At 40.3% G+C, this 26470-nt stretch overlaps 1 protein-coding gene and 1 pseudogene across 1 annotated transcript in view; both read right to left on the minus strand.

Moving 5' to 3' along the window:
* The window catches only part of CTNNA3 (catenin alpha 3), a 1864538-nt gene that overhangs the window by 1425383 nt on the left and 412685 nt on the right, over positions 1–26470 (minus strand). The window contains 1 exon segment of the mRNA XM_030204967.1: positions 21469–21732. Coding sequence (XP_030060827.1) covers positions 21469–21732 — 264 coding nt within the window.
* On the minus strand, positions 7415–7525 carry LOC115471461 (annotated as a pseudogene).

The raw sequence follows: 26470 nt of genomic DNA on the forward strand, positions 1-26470 counted from the left end.
CCTGCCACCAACTCAACCTTCTGCAGATTCCCTTGAGAATTATTTTTCTTCCAAAACTGACCAACTTATATCTTTACAAAACATTCAACAATCAGCATCTCCTATTAGCTCACTGACCACTGATTTAATTCCTTCTGCTACTTCGTTAATGGCATGCTGGTCCACCTTCCTCACTCCATCCTTGCAAGATCTGTCCACAATTCTCACATCTATGAGTCCTACTATGTCTTTATTGGACTGTATTCCAGCCACATGGTTACAAATGTCAAAACGTGGACTTCTTCCTTTAATTTTACATATGATCACCCAAAGTTTATCATACTAAAGAACAAAATGCTTCATTCTTCTGACCCTTCACATTATTTCCCCGTTTCTAATTTTACTTTTTTTTCTAAACTTCTTGAGAAAGTTTTGTTTAATCAACTGCTTACTCATATTGAAGATTGTTCAGTTTTGCATCCCAGTCAGCCGGGGTTTCATACAAACCATAGCACTGAAACTGCTTTTTCTCAGTGAAATTTATTCCATCTAATTTAGCACTTGTGGTGTCACCTGACCTATCTGCAGCTTTCAATTTGGTCAATCATTCTCTACTACTATCTCGTCTCTTGAATATTGGGTTAGAGAGTACAGTATTGGACTGGTTTACTTCCTTTCTGAGCAATCGTTCTTTTTCAGTTTGCACTATACACAGTCAGCTTCTCATTCACTCACCTGTGGTGTGCCTCAAGGTTCAGTTTTATCACCCTTACTTTTTAACATCTTTCTCAGCCCATTGGCAACTGTCATCCAAGATCACAATATTAGGACTTTTTACTATGCTAATGACATCTTGGTCCTCTACCCAGTTTCATCACTCACATCAGACATTAACTGCTGGATTCTATATATCGAGCCTTAATTTCTGCGCGGAAATCAAAGTGTATTCTATAACAATGTGTATAACTTAATTTGCTAACTAGCTAATCAGCACTGTCAATTGGATGTTAACAAGCAATTATCTCCACTAATTGGTATTAATATTTACATGTACAATTCGTAAGCATATTCTGTAATGCAGTGCACGTAAATTCTAAGTTGCATAGTTGAAAGGAAGCATGGCCATAACAGGGCGTGAGCATTTCTAAAATCTATGCATGTTGTTATAGAATGCACCTGCTCTGTGCATAATTTAGGCATCAGGATTTACACCAAGTAAAATGTGGCATAAATTGCCGTGACTAAATTTGGTCACATGGAGAGCTGTTTAGCGTATTCTACATACTGAGCGGAAATTTAAGCCTATTCTATAAAATTTAGGCATACTTTAGAGAATACGCCTAGGCGTATTTTTTTCTGCATGGAATTTTCAGGAGCCATATATAGAATCCAGCCCTAAACCTTTACAAAGCTATCTTAAAGCTCTGTCACATTGGCTACATTTACATAAACTGGTCCTAAATCCAGAGAAGATGGTTACATGCTGGATGCCCGGTTATCATCCCTTAATATCTCTTGTTACTCATCTGTTTGTTTGGTTTAAATATTAAACCTGTTCAATCTTTTCACAGTCTAGGGATACTGTTTGATTCCTACCTTACTTTCAAATCACAAATTTCTTGTGTGATACAATTAGGTTTTCTGTCACTTCATCGGTTTCACTTATTGCGCAGTATCCTAAGTCTCTCTGCTCTGCATACACTCATTCAAGCATTTGTAATTCCCTGTTTGACTAGTGCAACTCAGTTTATATGGAAATAACCAACTAACAACTCAGACGTTTGCAAACTTTACAGAACGTTGCCGTCACTCCTTTGTTTCATTCCTTACACTGGTTGCCTATCAAATTTCACGTACAATTTAAAATTTTGCTCTTAGCATTAAAGGTCTACCACCTTGGAACTCCCTCTAACTTATCAAACCCAGTCATCCCATATACCTCAGTGTGTGCACCACATTCCTTGGATGGGAACTCTTTTTGGTCTACCCTCACCCAAACAGTCCCGTTATGAAAGTACCAGGTCATCAGCATTCTTTTTCCTAGCGCCTAGATTATGGAATAACCTGCCAACATATATCAGATTGGAATTTTTAAATTTAAGTCTCACCTTAAAACATATTACTTTGAATTAGCCTTTTGACTACTCAAGTTATGATTCTAATTTATCTACTGAAAGACTGGGGTCAGTCAGCCTGTCCTTGTTCTCCTTTTATCTACTACCTGAGTCTTGCCTTCCCATTCCTTTAAGATATAAATGTGTTTGCTTTCCTTTTAAGAATGAGCGTTCTTTTCCTTTGTATTTATATATTTTGCTTTTTATTGTTAACCGTTTGATCAAACTCTGATACAGCGGTATATCAAATACCTGAATAAATAATAAACAATAAACATTCAGAAGGTCATAAGGAATGTCAGTGGGAGAAGCAGGATTAGGATCCTGGTTCTCAGTTTACTGTTCTAACCATTAGGCCACTATTATTATGGGCAAAAGTCTAAACAAAGCCTCCATTCCCCAGTTATTTGAAGTTGTCATTTTGACAACTTCAGAAACTGCATTTCTGACTGGACTCTTCCAGTTACTGCTTTTGTAAAAGAAAGGAAGGTCAAACCCAAAGGTGCTTTATGGTTGTTAGAGATTCTCTATTTCTTTTTATTTTTGTAATAACAGTAGCTGAACAATTGTAATTCTGCCACCAGATATATAACCTAAAGCTGCAATAAAATGATAGGTTACTAAGATATATGAAATACTTCTCCACAGAAACTGTTATAACCCATAGGAAAGCTGACAAGAGGCGAACATGTTTCACTGCTAAGGAACTTCCTAAAAAAGAAGTCATAAAATGAGACTCCAAGTACCATCAGAAAATATTTTATAGAAAGGGCAGTAGATACACGGAAAAACCTCCCAGAAGAGATGGTAGTGGAAAAATAGTAACAGAACCCAAGACATGGAATGAAAACAGAGAATACTTAATTCTAAAGAAATTAAGTAAAAAATTAACTGAGATCTATAGCATTCGAACAGGAAATAAATTGGGTAGAAAAGATGAGCCAGTGTGCTAATCTGTGTAAGTTTTCTCACGTGAGTGAGATGCAATATGGCGGGATACCGAGAGGTTGCTTTCTGAGGTTCTTTATATCCTTTGATGCCAGCATTTTGCCTGATCTATTACTTATGAGGCCAATGCTAAATTATATCTAGATATTCAGTGCTGAGCCCTTTGCAAGCACTAATACTGAATATTTGGGTCCTTGACAATGTGTGTAAGGTATCCGGGGTCAGTCAATATTTAGTGCTATTTATGCAATTCAACATGCCCCATTAGCTAAGGGGTTCATTTTCAAGAGAAAAATGTCCAAAAAGTAGAATAAATCTGCATTTAGATGTTTTTCTCACAAAAATGTCCAAATACCCAGCCGATCGATCATGGACCAATTTTGACCTGATTTCAATAAATGAACTCACACACTGGCTCAGTAAATATGCCAAATCTCAATGCAAACTTGACATTTGCCCTACCAGCCTAATAAGATCCACACCCAAACAATTCAAACAAGACCTCACGAACCAAGTAAACTATAGACTCATAAATGGACTCTTCCCCATGGAAAATGGAAATATCCTACTCACTCCACTGCCCAAAGATGCCAAGAAAAGCACTATGGACTTAACCAACTACCGACCAGTCACTTCTATCCCACTCACAACAAAATTGATGGAAGGCATAGTGACGAAACAACTCATGGAATACCTGACCAAACACTCAATTCTACACGAGTCTCAATCAGGATTTCGATCAAATCATAGTACTGAAACTGTACTAGTGTCAGCAATGAACACATTCAAAAAAACAATCGCAACCAGCAAGAACATATTCATACTACAATTCGACGTGTCTAGTGCCTTCGACATGGTGGATCATGAAATACTATTACACCTACTAGAGTACTTCGAAATCAGAGGCCCAGTTCTCAAATGGTTTGAAGGATTCCTCACCACCAGATCCTACCAAGTAACAATGAACACGGACAGATCGCCACCTTGGAGACCAGAATGCGGAGTTCCTCAAGGATCCCCCCTCTCTCCAACTATCTTCAACCTAATGATAATACCATTAGCCAAACTCCTAGCCAATCAAAACCTTAACCCTTACATATATGCTGATGACGTTACGATCCATATCCCATTCAAAAGTGACTTAAACGAAATAACCAACGAGATCAACCAGAGTTTCCAGACCATGCACTCTTGGGCGGACTCATTCAAGCTAAAACTCAACGCAGAAAAAACTCAGTGTCTAGTTCTCACCTCCCAATACAATACAAACAAATACCCTACAATAACCACACCCTACTGCACACTTCCTATCTCAGAAAATCTGAAAATCCTTGGAGTCACTATTGATTGAAACCTCACTCTCGACACCCACGTGAAGAACACGACGAAAAAAATGTTCCAATCGATGTGGAAACTCAAAAGAATAAAACCTTTTTTCGCAAGAAACATTTTCCGCACCCTAGTACAGTCACTGGTATTAAGCCACTTGGACTACTGTAACGCTCTATACGCAGGCTGCAAAGAACAGACCATCAAAAAACTCCAAACAGCCCAGAACACCGCAGCCAGACTTATTTTTGGAACACCTAAATACGAAAGTGCGAAACCCCTCAGAGAGAAACTGCACTGGCTCCCGCTCAAGGAACAAATTGAGTTCAAGATCTGCACGACTGTACACAAAATCATTCACACAGATGCCCCACTCTATATGCTAAACTTAGTGGACTTACCGCCAGGAATGCCAAAAGATCAGCCTGCAAATTCCTCAACCTGAATTTTCCCAGCTGTAAAGGAATGAAATACAAACAGGCTTATGCTACTACCTTTGCATACAAAGGTACACAGTTTTGGAACGCACTACCCATGGTCCTAAAAACCATGACCAATCTAACCAGCTTTCGCAAAGCTTTGAAAACACATCTCTTCAATAGAGCCTACAAAAGTCACCCTCAATGAAACAAATCATTCCTTAAACCACCCAAGTACACCAAGACACCTCTTACACGACCTTACCTAACACCTTCTACCTAAATTCCTCTTTCACCTCAGCTTATGATTGACTGTTTTCTTATATCATGTAATGACGTTCTCATTTCCATACTCTGTAAGCCACATTGAGCCTTCAAAAAGGTGGGAAAATGTGGGGTACAAATACAATAAATAAATAAATAAATTGGTATTTTCAAAACCAGTTTTTAGACAATTTTCTATGAAGTCCATCAGAAGTACATTCAAATCACAAGGGAGAATATCAGGGGCATGTTAAGAGCAGGATCTGTGTGTTCCTAACACTTGGACATTTCTCTGCCATAGTGGAATAAAACAAAAACATCCTTGGCTATAAGTTGGATGTTTTGATCTAGACCTGTTTTATTAACAAATAAGCCACAAAAAAGTGCCCTAAAAATCAAATTACCACTGGAGGGAATCCGGGATGACCTCCCCTTACTCCCCCATCAGTCAACAACCCCCTCCCACTCCCCCAAAAATGTGAATAAAAATATTATTTAGCACTACTACTACTACTACTACTATTTAACATTTCTAGAGCGCTACAAAGTGTACGCAGCGCTGTACAAACACAGAAGAAAGACAGTCCCTGCTCAAAGAGCTTACAATCTAATAGACAAAAAGTAAAGCATTTAAATTTAAAATATTTAAGCAGTCAAGCACAAGAGAACAGTCACAGAAGGACTGAAGATGTTGAAGGGTGGTCAGTGTGATTAGGTGTAACTCTGGAGTAGTGGGAGAAGGTGATAGAAGAATAGAAATGGGTGATGTAAAAGTAATGAGTGAGTTGATAGGGAGGTTATATAAGACATGTCACTCGGGGTAGGTGGGTAGAGGGGTAGGGTGGGCGGGACTAAGTCTAAAGCAGGAGAAGGTATTCTTCTGTGATTGTCGAATATGGTTTGGAGATCATCAAAAAATTGCTTCAGAAATGATTTCCCTTTCTTTAGGAATTTCTCAAAAAATAGATTCAAGTTCTAGTGTGTTGGAAATAATACTAGATTCTGGCCTTACAATTACCAGGTTAATGTTTTAGTGAGGAAGTTTTTCTTTCATTTACATAAATTACAAACAATAAAATCCTCTTTGAGTCCATCTAGTTTCAGAATCATAGCACAGGCAATTTTGATTCCTTTACTGGACTATTGCAATTCATTATATCACAATATTAGTTTTAAAAAACCCAGCTGCATTGTTTACAGCTCTTACAGAACACAGCTGCTCGTTTGATATTTGGCTTGGGAATGTATAATGAGGCTAGTCCCTTATTACAGCAATTGCATTGGTTAAAAATAGAAGAGCATGCTCAATTTAAAATTGCATGTCAAATTTACAAATATGTCTATGGGATGAATTCAATTAGGTTGGGACACTTATTATCACCTTTGGGTTTGAGATGGTATCTATGGAGCGCTAAAAATCTGATGCTTGACATTCCTTTTTTATGGAATTTGAAACTGAAATCAGTCTGGGAACATTCTTTTTCTTTTCAAGGCCCAAAGGTTTGGAATAACTTACCAGTTTCAATATAGGTGATAACAAATTACAGTCTTTTTCTGAAGGCCTTAAAATCCTATTTGTTCACACAATGTATATATGTAAGATTGAAATTTTTAGAAATTATTGTTAGTCAGGTCCAACTAGGATTTTTTTTTTAAATTTTATTTATAAGAATTTAATTTTACAAGCACTAAAATAACTTGCCAGAAATACAGACAAAATAATACAAGAATTATTTCAATCAGGTAATTATAAACTCTTCCTTAGACCACAAAATAGGGAGAGTGAAACAAGACAAGGAGATCAATTAAACAACAGTAAACAAAGAAAACGTGGTATTAACCTGATTATCCCCAGTTATTTATTATCTGAATCATTATTCCACATTGAACGTCTGGTTGGCTTCTTCAAACCCAAAACGGTGTATAGTCAATTTATTTTGTTGGAAACATACTTATTGTCCAATATTAGTGGAAATAATACAACTGATTTCATTTTTTTCTCTTTTAAAACCAGAAATTATTTAACAATACAAACACTTGAGTCTCTAATCCAATTCCCACTGATTAAGGTAATCCCAGTTTCACAGGCTTCACTCCTTTTGAATAAATATACTAAGAGGAATCATGCCAACTAGGATTTTTTCTTGTTTGTAAACAGCCTTGAAGATTTTGCTAAAGGCGGTATAGAAGCAACGTAATAGAATAGAATAGAATCTACTCCAGTTCTACTCCAGCTCTTGCAACCTGCAAATTCCAGATCTGTGCTTCTGTCTATCTGCATGTATCTCCCCACATTTATTGCTACCTAGCATGTGTTTGGCTCAGCCAGAGTGCCCATACACGCCCAGGGCTTGGTCCTGCTCCACATAGGTGACATAAATACTTCAGCGCTTCCTTATGGACATCAAGACTACTTTCCAACACATTTCTGCAGTTGTGTACTATAGAAATAATCCCAGGAAGTATAGTCTCGGCTGATTAATTTAGAAACTGGCTGAGAGTGAGGTAATAAAGTGTAGTGGGAAATGAAGTTCACTTTGAAGGACAAAACAGGTGTTACCAGTAGTATGCCACAGTAAATGGTCTTTGGTCTGGTTCTTTCCAACATTTTTGTGATATTGTAGTAGAGCTGCCAGGAAAGGTTTAGTTTTTGGCAGATGACACTAAAATCTGTAACAGGATTGGCACCTGGTGTGGAAAACATAAAAACATAAGAAAGATGTAGTGAAGCTTGCAGAAAGGTTTCGAATCTGCGCCTAAGATGTAATACAACAAAATTCAGGGGCACATATTTTGGGCTGAAAAACCAAGGAAGCAGTACAGTATAGGGGGTAAAGTTGATCTGTGCAGAAAAACAAGATCTGGGGGTTATAGTACCTGAGGATCTTAAAGTGACTGAATAGGTAGATAAGGCGATGGCAAAAGCAAAAAGGATGTTTAAGTGCATAGGGAGAAGAATGGCCAGCAAAGAAAAGTGATATTGCCTCTGTATAAATCTCTGGTAAGACCTCATTTGAAGTACTGTGTGCAATTCTAGAGAATGCAGCTACAAACGGATATAAACTGGATGGAGTCATTTCAGATGGCTGCTAGTAAAATGTTCCATGTTCTATAACATAAAACATATGTGGACAAACGTAAAGATCTAAACATGAAAATCCTGAATGAAAGGTGAGATATTGGAGATGTGATAAAGACATTTAAATACATCCAACATATGAATGAATAGGAGGCAGGCCTATTTTAATGGAAAACAGGCCCTAGGATAAGGGACATAGGAAGAAGATAAAATATTTATTTATTTGTTACATTTGTATCCCACATTTTCCCACCTATTTGCAGGCTCAATGTGGCTTACATAGTACCATAAAGGCGTTCGCCAATTCCAGTGTGAACAAATACAGTAATGTTGTGGTAGAATAAGGTTCATGTTTACAGACACATTAGGGAATCATAGAGAGGATGAGAATCGTACAGAGGAAGAGTTATTATATGTCCATTACGAGCTTTGGTTTCGTTGTGTTACAAGTGTGCCCATTTTATGGAACATTCTGCCAGTGGAGGATGTCAAGACTAGCTGTGAAAACTTGTCATTTATGCAACAAATGATAGATTGAATAAATATGATTTCAAAGTACCTTTGAATTAGACCTTAATGCTTCAGCACGTAAGGAACAAGGTAAGAAGTTCCACAGGACTAGGAGAAGGTAGAAAAATGCTGAGTGTCAAGTAGAAACCAACCATAAATGCCAGGTACAAAGGGATACCTTTGAAAATTGTATTGTGTATCAAGATAAGAATTTTAAATCGGAGCCAAACATTTACAGGAAGCCACTGATATAATAGGGGAGAAATGCGGTCTGATTTCTCAGCATGGCAAAGCATTCTGATTGCTTCATTCTGAACTGATTGTACACACTTGAGAAAATATGGAGGAGTCAGGCTAAGATCATATTGAACAGGCTGATTGAATCTGTCAAAGGGCAAAGAAACATTTTACAATAGAAGATACATGAAGGTCAAAACTTAATTGATATTCAATAAGAACTCCTAAGTATTTGAATAGGGGAGCTTAGTAGTGTAGTGCCAATGAATTTCGTGGGATGAGGCCTCAACAAATCTACATTACTTGTAACTCCAGCTAAAGGTTGCCTTTGAAGACTGTGTGAATGTCATAGCATATCTAGAGCATCACTTCCAGACCTAATGGTCACAGTAGATAAGGCTTTTCTGGATCACATAGTATAGGCAGGGGTGGAATAATGTCACATATGTGATGTGTTTTGCATCGCATAATGAACTCAATTGTCTGAGATATACATGGACCTGCCTGCTTGCATGCAATGATGTCCTCGCTGGTGACCACAGACAGATGTTACAAATCTGTGGCTTCATGGAGTATGTGGTCTGGAATATGCGAGGCATAATCCATCAGGCATCAGAGCTTTTGCATGCTGTGATAGATGTTTCAGGAATGACACCCTCTGAATACCCTGGTAGAGTGGAGCATTGGGATTGGGGCATTTATGCAGTAATTGTACAAGGGAATAACTGTGTGCTATTGTTTCCTACCTGCAGCAAGTGACAAGGTGTCCAAGGAGACCTGCAAGGAGGGTGGGACACAGCAAGTGCAAGTAGCTGAGAAGGAGCACTGTGTGGGGCTAATAAGGAGGCTGCTAAAGCTTGCTTAGAAAACCATCCAACCCCATTACCCTATCTTGACCATTCAAAGTCAACTAAAAGTTCCCCAGGTGCCTATTTCATCACCATTTGTAGTTAAGGCATTTCATATACAATATTAGTAGGCAACACTTTTCATTAGCCAGCAACACCATGGCAGTAAATTCATCTATAGGGATCCCCTATAGACTAGAAAAACATTAGGTGCATTTGGTTATATCCCTTTGCCCTATGAGTATTTACCAGATGCTCAATCAGGTTCATGACAGCATGAAAGTTTTCTTATCTTACTAGTCATCTGGATGAATTCCCAGGCCTTTTTTGCTGCAGTGTGGTCTAACCTCTGGCCCTTGGGATGTATAGAATGCCCTTTTTGGAGAGCATTAGGTGTGCCTGGTGGTTGCTCTCTGTCTCATAGGTTTCTCTCCCTCCTAGTTGCCATGTTGATGTTCTCTAAAAAGGGCACACTAAAGGCCACTATATAATGTGTGACCAGAAACATATCATTGTATCTCCGCAGAGCAAGCCGTGCCATGCACATGGGGAGTACAGGAAAGCACATGCAAGTAAGTGGCAGACAAAGAGGGGCATAATCGAAAGGGGCGCCCAAGTTTTCCTGAGGACGTCCCCAGACAGGGGCGGGGAAACCCGTATTATCGAAACAAGATGGGTGTCCATCTTTCGTTTCGATAATACAGTCGGGGAAGCCCAAATCGCAAAATTTAGGTTGACCTTAGAGATGGTCGTCCCCAATTTTCGGCAATAATGGAAACCAAGGACGCCCATATCAGAAATGACCAAATCCAAGCCATTTGGTCATGGGAGGAGTCAGCATTCGTAGTGCACTGGTCCCCTGACTTGCCAGGACACCAACTGGGCACCCTAGGGGGCACTGCAGTGGACTTCACAAATTGCTCCCAGGTGCATAGCTCCCTTACCTTGTGTGCTGAGCCCCCCAAAACCCACTCCCCACAACTGTACAACACTACCATAGCTCTAAGGGGTGAAGGGGGGCACCTACATGTGGGTACAGTGGGTTTGTGGTGAGTTTTGAAGGGCTCACATTTACCACCACAAGTGTAACAGGTAGGGGGGGGGGGGCATGTGTCCGCCTGCCTGATGTGCACTGCACCCACTAAAACTGCTCCAGGGACCTGCATACTGCTGTCAGGGAGCTGGGTATGACATTTGAGGCTGGCTTAGAGGCTGGCAAAATATATTTTTAAAGGTTTTTTTTAGGGTGGGAGGGGGGTTGGTGACCACTGGGGGATTAAGGGGAGGTCATCCCTGATTCCCTCTGGTGGTCATCTGGTCAGTTTGGGCACCTTTTGAGGCTTGGTCGTTAAAAAAATGGACTAAGTAAAGTAGTCCAAGTGCTCGTCAGGGACGCCCTTCTTTTTTCCATTATTGGTCGAGGACGCCCATCTGTTAGGCACACCCTAGTCCTACCTTCACTTCCGACACGCCCCCGTGAACTTTGGTCGTCCCCATGACGGAAAGCAGTTGAGGACGCCCAAAATCGGCTTTCAATTATGCCTATTTGGGCGCCCCTGGAAGAAGGACGCCCATCTCCCGATTTGTGTCGAAAGATGGGCGCCCTTCTCTTTCGAAAATAAGCCTGCAAGTGTTATTTACAGGTACAACTTACACAGGGAGCCAGTGAAAAATGCTGCCACTTGCATGTGGCTATGACCATGTGCCGCCCCAGCTCTTTTCCATATCAGGACATTGCTATATTAAGATGACATGTGCATCCCAATCCTTGACTTGCCTTAAATGTGCTGATGTCTCTTTGGAGCATGTGTATTATACTGATGGATAAGGGGGTTATTTCAAGACATTTGCTCATGCATTCCCCCACTCTGTGGTTTTGGGTTTTTTTCATTGTTGTTCTATGGGGGTGGAGTCATACGTGTTTTAGATTGGACTCCACATTAACAACCACGTTTATTCAATTCTGCCTTCCTCCTCCATATGCTCACCAAGATGTCTCTTTCCTCACAAATGTATCTATCTAAAATGGGGCTTCTCACGTGGTAACCTAAAACTAGCAGAGCAGTGTTTCCATGGCTGCACTGTCTTTAAGACAGCAACAGTAACATTGCCATGTCCTGCCTCTCATTACTTGGGTGTTAAAGTTTCATTTCACAGATGTTAAATTAGGCAATTCTGGCACATCTCTAAGTATATTTTGTTACAGAGTGGTAGGTATTAGCATAAATGTTGCCATGAAAGAATGTGGCAGGTTGAGACCAGAAATCACTATTCCCTGTAGAAAAATAAACATCCAGTATGATAATGTAAAATTGCATTTCACTGAATTTTGTGGCCTGCACTGTACTCTGGTTTGCAGCTTGCATTAAAAACATGACAAAAGATATATTTTATCTGAAAACACCTCACTGGAGGTGCTCGGGTGCTAAGTCATGCTACAACTGTCAGGTAATTTGTATTACTGTGCTGGTTTTTAATATTTAATATATTTTCAAAACGTGTGTATCTTTCCTTATTTTAATGCAAACTCCAAATCTGATAAAGCATACTACACAAAGAATTATGCAGCATTTGTACATGTAAATAGGTTTACATGTGTAAATGGATCTTCATTTGTCCCAAGCAGTTAGAAAAGCACCACTCACATGTATATATCCACAGCAAACAGAAGGGCCCTTTTACAAAGGCATGCCAAAATGTGGTCAGCAGTAGTGTGGGCGCATGTATTGGACGCTTGCTGGACCATTTCTCCAGAACAGGTAGAGCTGCAATTTACACTTATGGATAGGGAGTGGGGGGAGTGGGGGCAATTCTATAACTTGAATCTCCAGTGAGATGTATCAATGCCATGCACCGAGTGCCAATCCTATAACAGCATTTGCTCATCAAGATGCTGTTATAAAATACTGGCATAAACCCAAATTGGTGCACCAAAATTTAAGTATGACCATCTATGCCAGCTTTATGACAGGTGTAAATGGGCACACTTAAGTGTGCCGTGCAAAGTGTATAACTTATAGCATTCTATAAGTTAGACATGTAAGTTGGAGCCAGGTCCATAGACCCTCCAAGCTCTGCCACATATATTCCCCCTTGTAGTCACATGTTATGGAGCTCATTTTCAAAAGAGGAAAACGTTTAACAGGTGGCATAAATGAGCATTTGGATGTTTTCCTTGCCAAAACGTTCAAAACGCTATTTTTGAAACCTATTTTTTTAAACATTCAGAGCATTCAAATAACAAGGGGGCATGTGTGGACATTTTGGTGACAGGATTTTGGCATTCCTAAGACTTGGACGTTTTTCTACCATAATGGAACAAAACAAAAACGTCTGGGGCTACAATTTCAATGCTTTGATCTAGACCTGTTTTTATCATAACGTGGAGGGGCACTTTCGACAGGGACGTCCAAGTTGCGATCTGGACGTCCTTGCAAAATGGTGAAATCCAGGGGCAGGGAAACCCGTATTTTAGATACAAGATGGACGTCCATCTTTCATTTCGAAAATACTGTCAGGGGCGTCCAAATCCTTAAATTTGGACGTTCCTAGACATGGACGTTTCTGACTTTCAGCGATTTTCGAAACCAAAGACATTCATGTCAAAAACATCCTAATGCAAGCCATTTGGTCGTGGGAGGAGCCAGCATTTATAGTGCACTGGTCCCCCTGACATACCCACTACCCACAACTGTACACCACTACCATAGCCCTTACGGGTGAAGGGGGCACCTAGATGTAGGTACAGTGGGTTTCTGGTGGGTTTTGGAGGGCTCGCTGTTTCCTCCACAAATGTAACATGTAGGGGGGATATGGGCCTGGGTCCGCCTGTCTGAAGTGCACTGCACCCACTAAAACTGCTCCTGGGACCTGCATCTGCTGTCATGGACCTGAGTATGACATCTGAGGCTGCCATAGAGGCTGGCACGACACATTTTTAAAGATGTTTTTTGAGGGTGGGAGGGGGTTAGTGACCACTAGGAGAGTAACAGGAGGTCATCCCCGATTCTCTCCAGTGGTCATCTGGTCATTTCGGGCACCTTTTTGTGCCTTAGTCGTAAGAAAAACAGGTCCGGGTAAAAACATCCAAGTGTTTGTTAAGGACACCCTTCTTTTTTTCTATTATGGGTCGAGGACATCCAAGTGTTAGGGACGCCCAAGTCCCGCCTTCGCTACACCTCCGATACACCCCCTTGAACTTTGGCCGTCCTTGCGACAAATTGCAGTTGGAGACATCCTAAATCGGGTTTCGATTATAACGATTTGGACGTCCCTGGGAGAAGGACATCCATCTTCCGATTTATGTCGAAAGATGGACGTTCTTCTCTTTCAAAAATGAGCCCATAAGTGGAGAAGTAGCCTTGTGGTTAGTGCAGTGGACTTTGATCCTGGGGAACTGAGTGCAATTCCCACTGCAGCTCCTTGTGACTCTGGGCAAGTCACTTAACCCTCCATTGCCCCTAGTACAAAATAAGTACCTGAATATATGTAAACCGCTTTGAATGTAGTTGCAAAAACCTCAGAAAGGCGGTATATCAAGTCCCATTTCCCTTTCACTTAAAAGGTGCCCTAAATGACCAGACAACTATTTGAGGGACTAAGGCATCACTCCCCTTACTTTCCCAGTGTTTACTGACCACCTGCCACCCACCCCCCCTCAAAAGATATAAAAGAAACAGTACATAACAGCCTTTATGACAGCCTCAGATGTTATGGCTAGCCCTATTAGAGCAGCAAGCAGGTCCCTGAAATAGTCTACTGGTTGGTGCAGTGCACATTTAGAAAAGGGGACCAAGGCCCATAATCCACTCTAACTTTTACACTTGTGGTGGAAAGTGTCCAGCCCCCCCCCAAATCCACCAAAAATCTACTAAACCCACATATAGGTGACACCTGCAGCCATAAGGTGCGCTAGCATTTTTAACGTGCCTGTAAATTTAACATTAAACGCTAACACACCTATACATTTCTATGGGTACTTTAGTGTTTAACGCGCGTACACCATTTAAATGTGTTAAAAATGCTAACGCACCCATAGCGCCGCTTAGTAAACATAGCCCCTTGGAAAGGGTTTCTTTTTTTTTTCTTTCCGAAAATGGTCCAAAAAGATAAATGCATTGAGTACAGCAACATCCCAGAAAAAGATAATTTTTGAAACATTATAGAATAGTATCTAGTGCATTTAAACCCATACCTGACAATTTTGGTGCCTTGGACGCACGTAAATGTTGGCACTAATTTACAGAATTATACAGAAGGAATGGATCCTCAGGAGCTTAACCGAGATTGGATAGCAGAGCCGGTAGTGGGAGGCGGGGCTGGAGGTTGGGAGGCGGGGATAGTGCTGGGCAGACTTATACGGTCTGTGCCAGAGCCAGTGGTGGGAGGCAGGACTGGAGGTTGGGAGGCAGGGATAGTGCTGGGCAGACTTATACGGTCTGTGCCCTGAAGAGCATAAGTACAAATCAAAGTAGGGTATACACAAAAAGTAGCACACATGAGTTGTCTTGTTGGGCAGACTGGATGGACCGTGCAGGTCTTTTTCTGCCGTCATCTACTATGTTATTATGTTACTATATGTTAACGAATGTCCACAATCTAGCAGCAATTTCTGCTGATTTACCCCCTAGTAATTTGTAGACATATAGGTGCCACGTGTTTTTATAAAATAAGTTGCAAATTGGTGCTATTTAACATATTTATAAATGATCTGGAAATAGGAACATTTGAGGTGATTAAATTTGCAGATGATACAAAACTATTCAAGATTGTTAAAACACATGCGGACAGTGAAAAATTGCAGGAGGACCTTAGGAAACTGGAAGACTGGGCATCCAAATGGCAGATGAATTTAATGTGGACAAATGCAAAATGATGCATATTTTTTTTGTTACATTTGTACCCCATGCTTTCCCACTCATGGCAGGCTCAATGTGGCTTACATATTGTATACAGGTACTTATTTGTACCTGGGGCAAGGGAGGGTTAAGTGATTTGCCCAGAGTCACAAGGAGCTGCCTGTGCCTGAAGTGGTAATTGAACTCAATTCCTCAAGACCAAAGTCCACCACCCTAACCACTAGGCCACTCCTCCAATCCAAACCATAGTTATCTAATGTTAGGTGTCATACATAATATGCTGAAATCATCTGCCCTGTGTGTGGCAGCGGCGAAAAAGCAAACAGGATGATAGGAATTATTACGAAAGGGTTGGTAAATAAAACTCATAATACTATAATGTCTCTGTATCGTTTCATGTTGTGACCTTATCTAGAGTATTGTTCAGTTCTGGTCTCCGTATGTTAAAAAAGATATAGAAGAATTAGAAAAGGTTCAAAGAAAAGCGACCAAAATGATAAATGGAATGGAACTCCTCTCATATGAAAAAAGGCTAAAGAGGTTAAGACCCTTCAGCTTGGAAAAGAGATGGCTGAGGGAAGATATGATTGAGATTTATAAAATCCTGAGTAGTGAAGAACAAGTAGAAGTGAATTAATTTTGTTACTCTTTCAAAAAGTACAAAGACTAGGGGACTCTCAATGCAGTTACATGGAAATACTTTTAAAACAAAAAAGGAGGAAATACTTTTTCACTCAACAAATAGTTTGCTGGAAGATGTAGCAACAGTAGTTAGCATATCTGGGTTTAAAAAAGGTTTGGACAAGTTCCTGGAGGAAAAGTCCATAATTTGATAATGAGATAGACATGGGAGAAAACACTGCTTGCCATAGGATTGGTAGCATGGAATGTTGTTGCTATTTGGGTTTCTGCCAGGTACTTGTGACCTGGATTGGCCACTGATGGAAACAGGATACTGGGCTAGATGGACCAGTGGTCTGACCTATTATGGCTATTCTTATGTTCTTATGTATTCCACCCCACCCCCCTCCAATATTTATCCTATCTAGACAGTGGCTGAAATTTTCTTCTATCTGGATAACTTTTTGTTCCTCCCTTGCTGCCCTCTTCCTCTGCCGTTTCTTGTACATATAGTATTGGGACATTCGGTTAGATTTTCTGCGAAGTGCTATTTATAAAAGCACTAAAAAATCATGAATAGGCCAGCTATATGTTCACCAGTGGCCGAAGGACATGATTAGTTGACATTTAAGTGAGAAACACTTAAGTGTGTGACAGTTAAGCGTGCAACACTTCAGCAAATGTGACATTTAAGCTTGAGTCGGTGCAGCATGGAGTCACTTAAGCAACTGTGCCATTTAAGCAAGCGTCAGTTAAGTCTGAGTGTTCAGTATCTGATATTTAAGCACTACTGGTTTGCTTATAAATTTTTTACCCCCTACTTCTTATCCCAATATCATTGTGGTAGTCTCAACAAGAACAGCTGCTCTGCAAATAAAATATTGAAAAGTATGCACTAACAATGTCCCTTTGTAGAGAAGTAATCCTTCCATGTTCCTGGCTATTAAAGGGCCCAGTTTACTAAGGCGCGTTAGCGTTTCTAATGCACCTACAATTAGCACACACGCTGTTTAGGCAACTATAAGGATATTGTAGGCGCATATACTGTTAAAGCGTGTACATAGCTAACGCGCGTAAAATGCTAATGCACCCATAACCCAGCTTAGTAAACAAAGCCCAAAATGTTTTCCCTACAGGTCAAGTGTCATTTCATTCAGTTAAACTTTTGTAGAATTATTATGTCCCTAGACAGACATTATGGACCTATTTTGTAGAATTTTTCTTACTGTATGAGGACACTTTTGGTTTTGAAAGCTCATATATCATTACATCATTAAAGTAGGCCAATTAAGGGGAGAAGTTATCAATGTGGGCTACCGTTTAAGTGAGTTATTTTACCACGTGTGTCCCATTTTATGCAATGAGCTTGTGGTAAAATAACCTGTCGTAACAGTAGCCCACATTGATAACTTCCCCCTGAAGAGTATCATTACGTACATTTTGTATCCAGTAGACTGCCAAAAGTGGATAACCCCCAAAAATATAAAATATGAAATCCATCTTAAGGTATATACATTAGTACCAAGAGAACATGAGTTTCAAAAGCAGCTGAATTACAGAGCCAAGCATTACAGCCTTTTATTAATGACTGGTACAAAACATTAGCTGTAGATTTTTAATTATGAATGACATAGCTGTACCCTGTAGCCTTTCTGCTGCTGTTGCTAATGATTTATGAGGTATTCTACTCTACCTTGCCTACCTATAAATCTCTAGTTTCTTTTAGACAACCAGCTGCGGGTAACAATGAAAGAGACTGTAAAGCTATAGAGCTTCCTGGGTAAGCTCCCTGGTAATTTCCATAGTATAAACATTTAATGACATTTGCTCCCAACAGAGTACTTGTTGCATCTATTTATTTCCCAGCTGTGTATTTGCAAGAGCAGGATAAAACAGAGGTTATTTTGGCTCTCTAACCAAAAAACAACATTCTGTAAATAAAAGAATGTACAACTATACAATGTATGATATCATTACAGAGGTTAAATGCCCAGTAAACACTGCTGTCTAGAGTAGACCACACAGACTTGCATCTGCTTAGTTAACAAGCAGATTTAGAACTTTCTCGATATATGTTATAATACCTTGGTAAGATCAAACATTTTGCTACACAAAAATATAGCCATTGTTCTTTTATCTACTATTATAAAGAAAGAATATTTCAGTTCTTGCAATTATCACAGCTTTCTGCATTTCCAGCTTTTAAAGATGATACAATTAAGTCATCACACCCTCTCAGAAGACAACTATCTTCTTTTCCAGATCATGCTACAATAAGCATTTACATAGAAATGTTCCACCTGATATTCAAAAGTATTTATGGAGGTGACGGCAGGATTGCCTGAACCTTTTTATTTTAATTTGGGCCACTTGAACAGGTAATTTTGAATGTATAGGTTATTTTATGGCCAAAATTAATCATCCAAAAAGGAGTGATGCAGGGGGTGGAAACTTAGGTGCCCTCTTACTAAGGTGCTTAGGCGCCTATGTACATCCAATGCGTGCGAAATTGGAACAACCGCCCGGCTACTGAGTGCCCCGGGCAGTAATTCCATTTTTGGCATGCATGGTGCTTACCCAGCGGTAATCTGCAGTTTACATAGGCTGGTTGCTTACCGCCCGGTTAGTATGTGAGACCTTACTGCTAAGTCAATGGGTGGCGGTAAGGTCTCAGGCCCAAAATGGACGCGCACTGGTTTTAATTTTGCCACGTGTCCATTTTCAGCCACCAAAAAATGCCTTTCTTCCAGGCTAACTGAAAAAAAATGACCTGCACGCTTCCAAAACACGTGCCTACACCAGCGCAGGCCACTTTTAGGCGCATCTTAGTAAAAGGGCCCCTTAGGGGTCCTTTTAGTAAGCGGTGGTAAGTAGTAACGCGTACTTACCGTGCGGGAAAATTCACTAAGGTGAGCCACGCTCAGGTATCCCACAGTAGTTTGGGTATCTGTGCACACTTCTCACGTACTAAAAAATGCTTTGTATTTTTTAGCACTAGGGTGTGTTTGGGAGCAGAGAGTAGGCATGCCCAGCGCTAATCAATTAGTGCAGCTACACTGCTGCACACCAAACGATTAATGCATGGTTAGCGCGGTAGCCCTCACCACTTAGTAAATAGATGTGGGTAAGGAAAATTGTTGGAAAATGTTGGAAAATTAGTGCATGGCCATTAACTGAAGAAATGAAACACTGGCCATTTTACAGCCACGCTAAAAGTGGCCTCAGCATGTGGAGAAACCCACGTGTTATTCATAGCACATCTTAGCAAAAGGGCACCTTATTTAACTTATCTATGTGACAACCGTTAGTTGTTAAATTCCTGAATTAAACACTTAAATTGACCACACAAACAGCAGGTATTTGATTTACTGTCTTACACTGAAGTTTTAAAGCAGTATACAATAAATTAAAAAAAAAGCATAATATAAATAAACAGATAAGACAACTGAAATTAAATCCCACTCATCAATATTCATAATAAAACCTGTCAGAAAAGGATGCAATTAAAAATCACCAAAGGTATTTTGAAACATTCGGGTTTTCAAGGCTTTTCGAAAACTGAGGTAGCCACTTAAATTGCTAACTACATGAGACAGAAAAGTCCATAAGGATGGACCCACATAACTAAAGGCCCGGAAACTAGTCGAAGCCAATTTGACTGTCTTTAATGTAATGATTTCATCTTTGAGAGGAATTAATTTACCCTGCATCATTGACTAAGTAACAAGTGGTTTAGTTTTCCGAGATAGCAATGTAGCAAAAGATTTAACATTTAGAATCAACTCATGGTCTCTCAACCAGTTTTCCAATTTATAAGTCAAATCAAACATCACTTGACACTGATTGTCTTGTACTAAGTCAAGTAGTTGAATATCATCTGCGAAAATAGGAAATTTATCATTTTACCTGTCCAAATGCTCTGCCAATGGTGCAAGATATAAATTGAAAAGCAGAGGTGAAAGCAAGGAACCCTGAGGGGATACCTCACCTCAGTTCCTTAGGTGGCAATAACATCTTATTCCAGCAATCTAAGATCGGTTATGACTCAAATCACTTCAATACAGTGGAACGAATCCCCACGTTATACATCAAATTGAGCAATTTTATATGGCAAACAGTATCGAATGCAGTGATCAAATCAAGCTGAAGCCACAAGGTATCATAACCTTGATCCAGGGCCACTGAGAGACAGAGCCGGGTCCAGGGCAGGACTGGACTGCCTGCTCTCTCCGCCATCCCCACCTAGGCCACTGCCATACCGTTCCCCACCCCTTGACCTTTTTGTCTGAGTCACTGCTGTGCTGCTCCCTTACTCTGTCCTCTCCTGCTCCAGTGCTCCTGTGTGCTGTGAGGAGTTGGAACCCGGATTATTGCATTAACTCGATATCACGTTAATGTAATCATTTGGGTCCTGGGTGGCACGCAGGAGCAGGAGAGGACGGACCCAAAAGCAGGCAGAAAGAAGCTTGCTGGTGCAGGGCCCGAGCCCAGTCTCCCCTCCCCCCTTTGAGGCTAGGCCTGGGGAATTTTGCCCTTCTCAGCTCAGCAGCCCTGCCTTGATCCCCCATCAATAGCACATCATCCACTATCGAGCACAAAAGGGACTCTGTACTATAATGATGTCTATAGTCTGACTGGGTTTTATGTAATAATTGTTTTTTCATAACAAAATCAGTCAGTTGTACGAGGACTATCCTGTCAAGCACCTTAGACAAAGATAAATTATAAATTGGACGAAAGCTAGCATATCCATCTTCAGCTTTTTTTTCCATTCTTCAGAATAGGAGTAACAACTGCCTCTTTGAGTTTATGAGGAACCTTACCCAAACAAAGAACAGTTAACCAAATATGCAATTAATGACAAAAAAAAAACATTGATACATTGTGACAAAACAGAAAAAAGGGATCCTTTCTAAAGCTACAGCAAGTTAAGTAGATGTTTGGCTATAGCAGTGTCAGTCACAGGTGAAACTTCTGATAAAAACTCCCCAGTTCTCTCAACACAAACATCTTGATACAACATATCAATCAGATTGAAAGATTCTTTCACATTAGGAGTATTAGTAGCCAGACCAACAAAAACCATGAAAAAATGCAAAAAAAGAAAAAAAAAATCCAGTCTGTAAAATATGTACTGCTCTTAGATCTCTGTCTAGGAACACCAACAAAAAAAAGGGACAGAAAAAGCTGAGCAAGTCCAGGCTTCCTTTTACTACAAATACATTTTTAACATTTTTCTTTGCACTTGGTAGAGTTACTTACCTCAAGGTCGTCCAGTGCACTTCCCAGAGTCTCTGAGCATGATGCTGACTGAACTTTTTGATCTTCCACTCCTTGGGAAGCATTAGAAATAACACTGAGAGCCTTCTGTATTTCACTGCATACAGCATCCTTGCTGGCCTTGAGGGATGTGACATCAGAGTGTTCCAAATAAGCTGAACAAACCGAACGCAGAAGAGATGAATTTTGCTTCAATGATGCACGTGCCCCTGCTATTTCATCACGTTGATCGTTGGATTTTAAGTCCTATTATGAGAAAAAAAGGGTTTATTACACACTTCGCACTTAAAATAAACCTTTCTAAAACCACAGCGGAGAGATTACTGGTGACAGGATAAAAATAGTGCTGATATATTTTACAGCTGTGTTTATCAATCTTTCTGTGACCATGATCCCATTATATACATTTAGGAGAACGAGAACTCTCCGTTTCTCTCATGCGCCAGTTGGTCTCACTGATGGGGCTTCTCTTTTCATCTTGTGCACAGACTGTAGAGCTATATGCTTCACCTATGACTCCACCAGCTTGGCTCCACCTTTCTATTACCGCCTTTTTATTTCTTTTAATCAACTTGTATTCTGAGTATGTGCTTTTAAATTTCTGATGCAGATTATGTCCAACACCTGATTCACAATTCCAGGCACAGGTTCATTTTATTTTATTTCTACTTGATTCATGTATTCCGATGACCATGTTTCAAAATAGCCTTTATTCATTCACTTCACTACCCGCTGCACACCTTTTTGAATATCTTCTGCAACCACACATACTTCATTTCAATAAATGTTATTCATTTTTACTTACGTCAATACGTATTACAAAACATATGTAACAAATGTCCATTATATAATATAGATTTAGTATAAATATGAAAATGGACATTTGTTATTATACAACAAAACCAAACAACAACAGAAGAGAAAATTCTTGTGACAGGTTACTGGAGTTATAAATGCACACCTTTCACTTTGAAGTAGAGATTGTGCTTGTTTTTATCTGTCTTGGTACCATACTCAATTGATTCCCAATTGTGTATGGTGGAAATTATCAAACACACCATTTATTTTTTTGGTGATGAAGATTGCAGTATAGCCCCTGACTCAGTGAAACACGGCCTGTGTCGGACATCTTATTTGATTGAGATTCTGCAATAAAGAGTGGTTTGGACTTATCACTGATCTGCTTGGCTTATTTCCACACTGGAGTTTGCGGATCGTTTGCCTTGTTGTTTCTTGGTACAAAAATCATATGAAAGATATAGGAGATAAGGTACCAAGATTAACTGGAAGTAAATTCAAGCACCGGGGGTCCAGATCCTATCATAGGCTTTCAAAGACCTCTTTTTTTCCTTAGCCACTCGTTCATATTTTGCAATTAAACATAAATAGCCAGGTGTATTAATATTGTGAACAATTTGGCTCTGTGGTCATTAAAAGGAGTAGCCAATGCCTCTGTGCCTAATAGTAGTATGTCATATCTTAAGGGCTCATTTATTTGAAATAATTGACAAATACACTTCCATATTGAGCCCCAGTAATGTTTTAATACACACACTCATCGATTAAATGATGTAACAAATCAGTTTCCAATTTACAAGTCCAACATTTAGCTTCTGTATCTTTTCTGAACTTTGCAATTTTAACAGGAGTCCAATGAGCTCTATGTAGAAAAGATTGATTGTAGCATTTAATATCTAAAAGATTTAGGCCATAGTGATTTCTATAAGTCTGGTGAGAAAGGTATACTCAGATCTTTGGACCAAGTTTCCTCAGAATTAGTTACATCAGAAAATTTAAATAATTGAAAAAATTTATACCAATTAGAGGCAGCTTTACGGGATGCAGATGTGGTATGGCACAAAGACCAGGTGCTAGGTTGGTCTTGGGTAATCTCTGAAACCTTAAATTTAGAAGATACACAATGTTTTAGTTGTAACCAATGAAAGTATTAGTGCTTTGGCAGGTTCTAACGAGAGACTAAAATATCAGTAGGTAACAAGGAGACATAGAGGGGCATAATCGAACTGGGTGCCCATCTTTAAGGGCGCCCATCTCTAAGGATGTCCTGGAAAAGGGGCGGGGCATCCCGTATTATCGAAACAAGATGGGCGTCCATCTTTCGTTTCGATAATATGGTCGGGGACGCCCAAATCTTGACATTTAGGTCGACCTTAGAGATGGGCGACCTTGGTTTTCGCCGATGATGGAAACCGAGGACGCCCATCTGAAAAACAACTAAATCCAAGGCATTTGGTCATGGGAGGAGCCAGCATTCATAGTGCACTGGTCCCCCTCACATGCCAGGACACCAGCTGGGCACCCTAGGGGGCACTGCAGTGGACATCACAATATGCTTCTGTTATGGTATAAGCCAATTGTCAGAATTATTTTATCAATATAAAAAGGCAGCTTTTAAAAGATGTACCTTCTTTCCCCTTTTCCTTGGGAATTTCTGGTAGTAGGACTAGTTAATTACAAAGACATTTAAGAGGCAAAAGGGTACTGTGCTTCAAAGAGAAATAAAACTCTCTCTGCCCTCCCACCTAAAAAGACTGAACAAAAGCATGACTAAGGTGGCTACTTGAAGAATCACATAGACATCTCCACCAGCAGACAGATAGTCTGGAGAAGGCATAACTCCAGCTATTGATAACAAAGACTTCAGAGGGGAACCATAAACAAGACATTTGCTTGTCAAAGGTATACCTGCCCTTCCCATCAGCTTTCAGACATGTGCAGAAAGGAAGGACTTGTAATGTGTATCTGCTCCAGAGCCTGAGCAGGAAGCCTTTTTCACATCAAAAGACCATTTGTCAGCAAGATCCAGACAGCAAGTCTTGTGATGTCATAAGACATGAGACCAAGATACCACAATGCTTTGCAAATGCCCAAGGGTCGTGTAGAAACCAGGAAACCAGGACAAAGATCCACATGGCATATCCTCCTGCAGCTTGCAAGATATAAAAGCAAAAGCTGTTTCCCCAAGATTCAGATTCTCTTCAACTGCAAGCAACTCAGATCCACTCACTGCAAAAGCCCTCCTGTCCTGAACATGTGCTTACTTCATGCTGTTCATACTATGTAACAAGGACTTGTAAGTAACATAACTTTTGATCTACCTGCTACTTTGCCTTACTTAAGCACAGATTATCTGTAAAGATCTCTTAAAACCTACCTCTCGTGTGCAATTGTATATTAAATCAACCTTTTTGAAGCTAAAAATATGGTCTCTTTGTGTTCTGAGTATATGGTATCTTTTATATATACTTAATTTATTTAATTTATTGCAATTATCACCTTTGGTGATTGGTGGAGAAATTAATATCCTAAAACTTACAAATACAGCGCCTGCTCTTAAATTATAAACAGTAGCGAGTGCTCTAGAGCTCTTTCCCCCAAGATAAATCATTTCTTGTAACACTTCCAGCTGCATAGCTCCCTTACCTTGTGTGCTGAGCCCCCCAAAGCCCAATACCCACAACTCTACACCACTACCATAGCCCTTAGGGATGAAGGGGGACACCTACATGTGGGTACAGTAGGTTTCTGGTGGGTTTCGGAGGGCTCCCATTTACCACCACAAGTGTAACAGGTAGGGAGGGGGCCTGGGTCCGCCTGTCTGAATTGCACTGCACCCACTAAAAACTGCTCCAGGGACCTGCTTACTGCTGTGATGGAGCTGGGTATGACATTTGAGGCTGGCATAGAGGCTGGAAAAATGTTTTTTATTTTTTTTTTAGGGTGGGAGGGGGTTGGTGACCACCGGGGGTGTAAGGGGAGGTCACCCCAATTCCCTCCGGTGGTCATTTGGTCAGTTCAGGCACCTTTTCAAGGCTTGGTCATGAAAAAAAAGGGACCAAGTAAAGTCGGCCAAATGCTCGTCAGGGACGCCCTTCATTTTTCCATTATAGGCAGAGGATGCCCATCTCTTTACCACGCCCCCATCCCGCCTTCGGTACACTGCCAACACACCCTCTTGAACTTTGGTCGTCCTTGCGACGGAAAGCAGTTGAGGAAGCCCAAAATCGGCTTTCGATTATGCCGATTTGGGCAACCTTAGAAGGACACCCATCTCCCGATTTGTGTCGAAAGATGGGCGTCCTTCTCTTTCGATTATGCTGCTGATAGTGGACACCCAAGGAGTTTGACATAACTCCTCTCACATTTGAACTCCAAAATTTAATCAATAGTAAAGCCTTCTTTCAACACCCCGCAAGGAATCTATTCCATCAGGTGTTTAATAGAGCTCAAAGACCTGTAAATGTTAATCCACTCACTAATCCTGAACTGCCTGTATTCCTACAATTTTCTTCACAATGGACTGAAAGATTCATCAATTAAATGATTCCAGCAACTACAGAACACTGCTGTGAAGCTCCTTTGCAACAGGCACAAATTTGATTATATTACTCCACTCTTGGCAGATAAACTAGCTTCCTGTACCTTATCAGCTTAAATTATTGCTATTAATATACTGACCAATCATGCCCTACTTTCCAGTTTTCCAAGGTATTTAGCTACTTCTCTTGTCCTATGTGTTCCTCCTCAACTATTATGTTCCTCTCAGAATAATTTCCTAATTGTGTTTCTGCCAGTGGCATATCAACAAAGAGGTCAGGAGAGAGCCACAACCCCAGGCACCAGGCTAAGGGCCCTGTTTACTAAGATGCACTAGTGTTTTTAGTGCACACTACAAATTAGTGCTAACGCTTGAGGTCGCCTCTAGCATTAGCGCATGCTAAAAATGGTAGCTCGCCTAAAGCACAGCTTAGTAAACAGGGTGCTTAGTGAGGATGCTAGAGGAGAAGAAGCTCCACAGTAATAGAATTCACCTCCAGATAGCATCAGAAATGAATCAGCTTACCCAAAGCAGTGCTAAAACCTTCAGCTAGGCATTCCAGTGATTGAGGGGCCCTTTTATTAAGCTGTGTTGCACATGCCTAATGCAGCTTAACATAGCATAAATTACTGCATGCTAGCTAGT

The sequence above is a fragment of the Microcaecilia unicolor genome, chromosome 5 (genome assembly GCF_901765095.1).
Source record: "Microcaecilia unicolor chromosome 5, aMicUni1.1, whole genome shotgun sequence".
Lineage (NCBI taxonomy): Eukaryota > Metazoa > Chordata > Amphibia > Gymnophiona > Siphonopidae > Microcaecilia > Microcaecilia unicolor.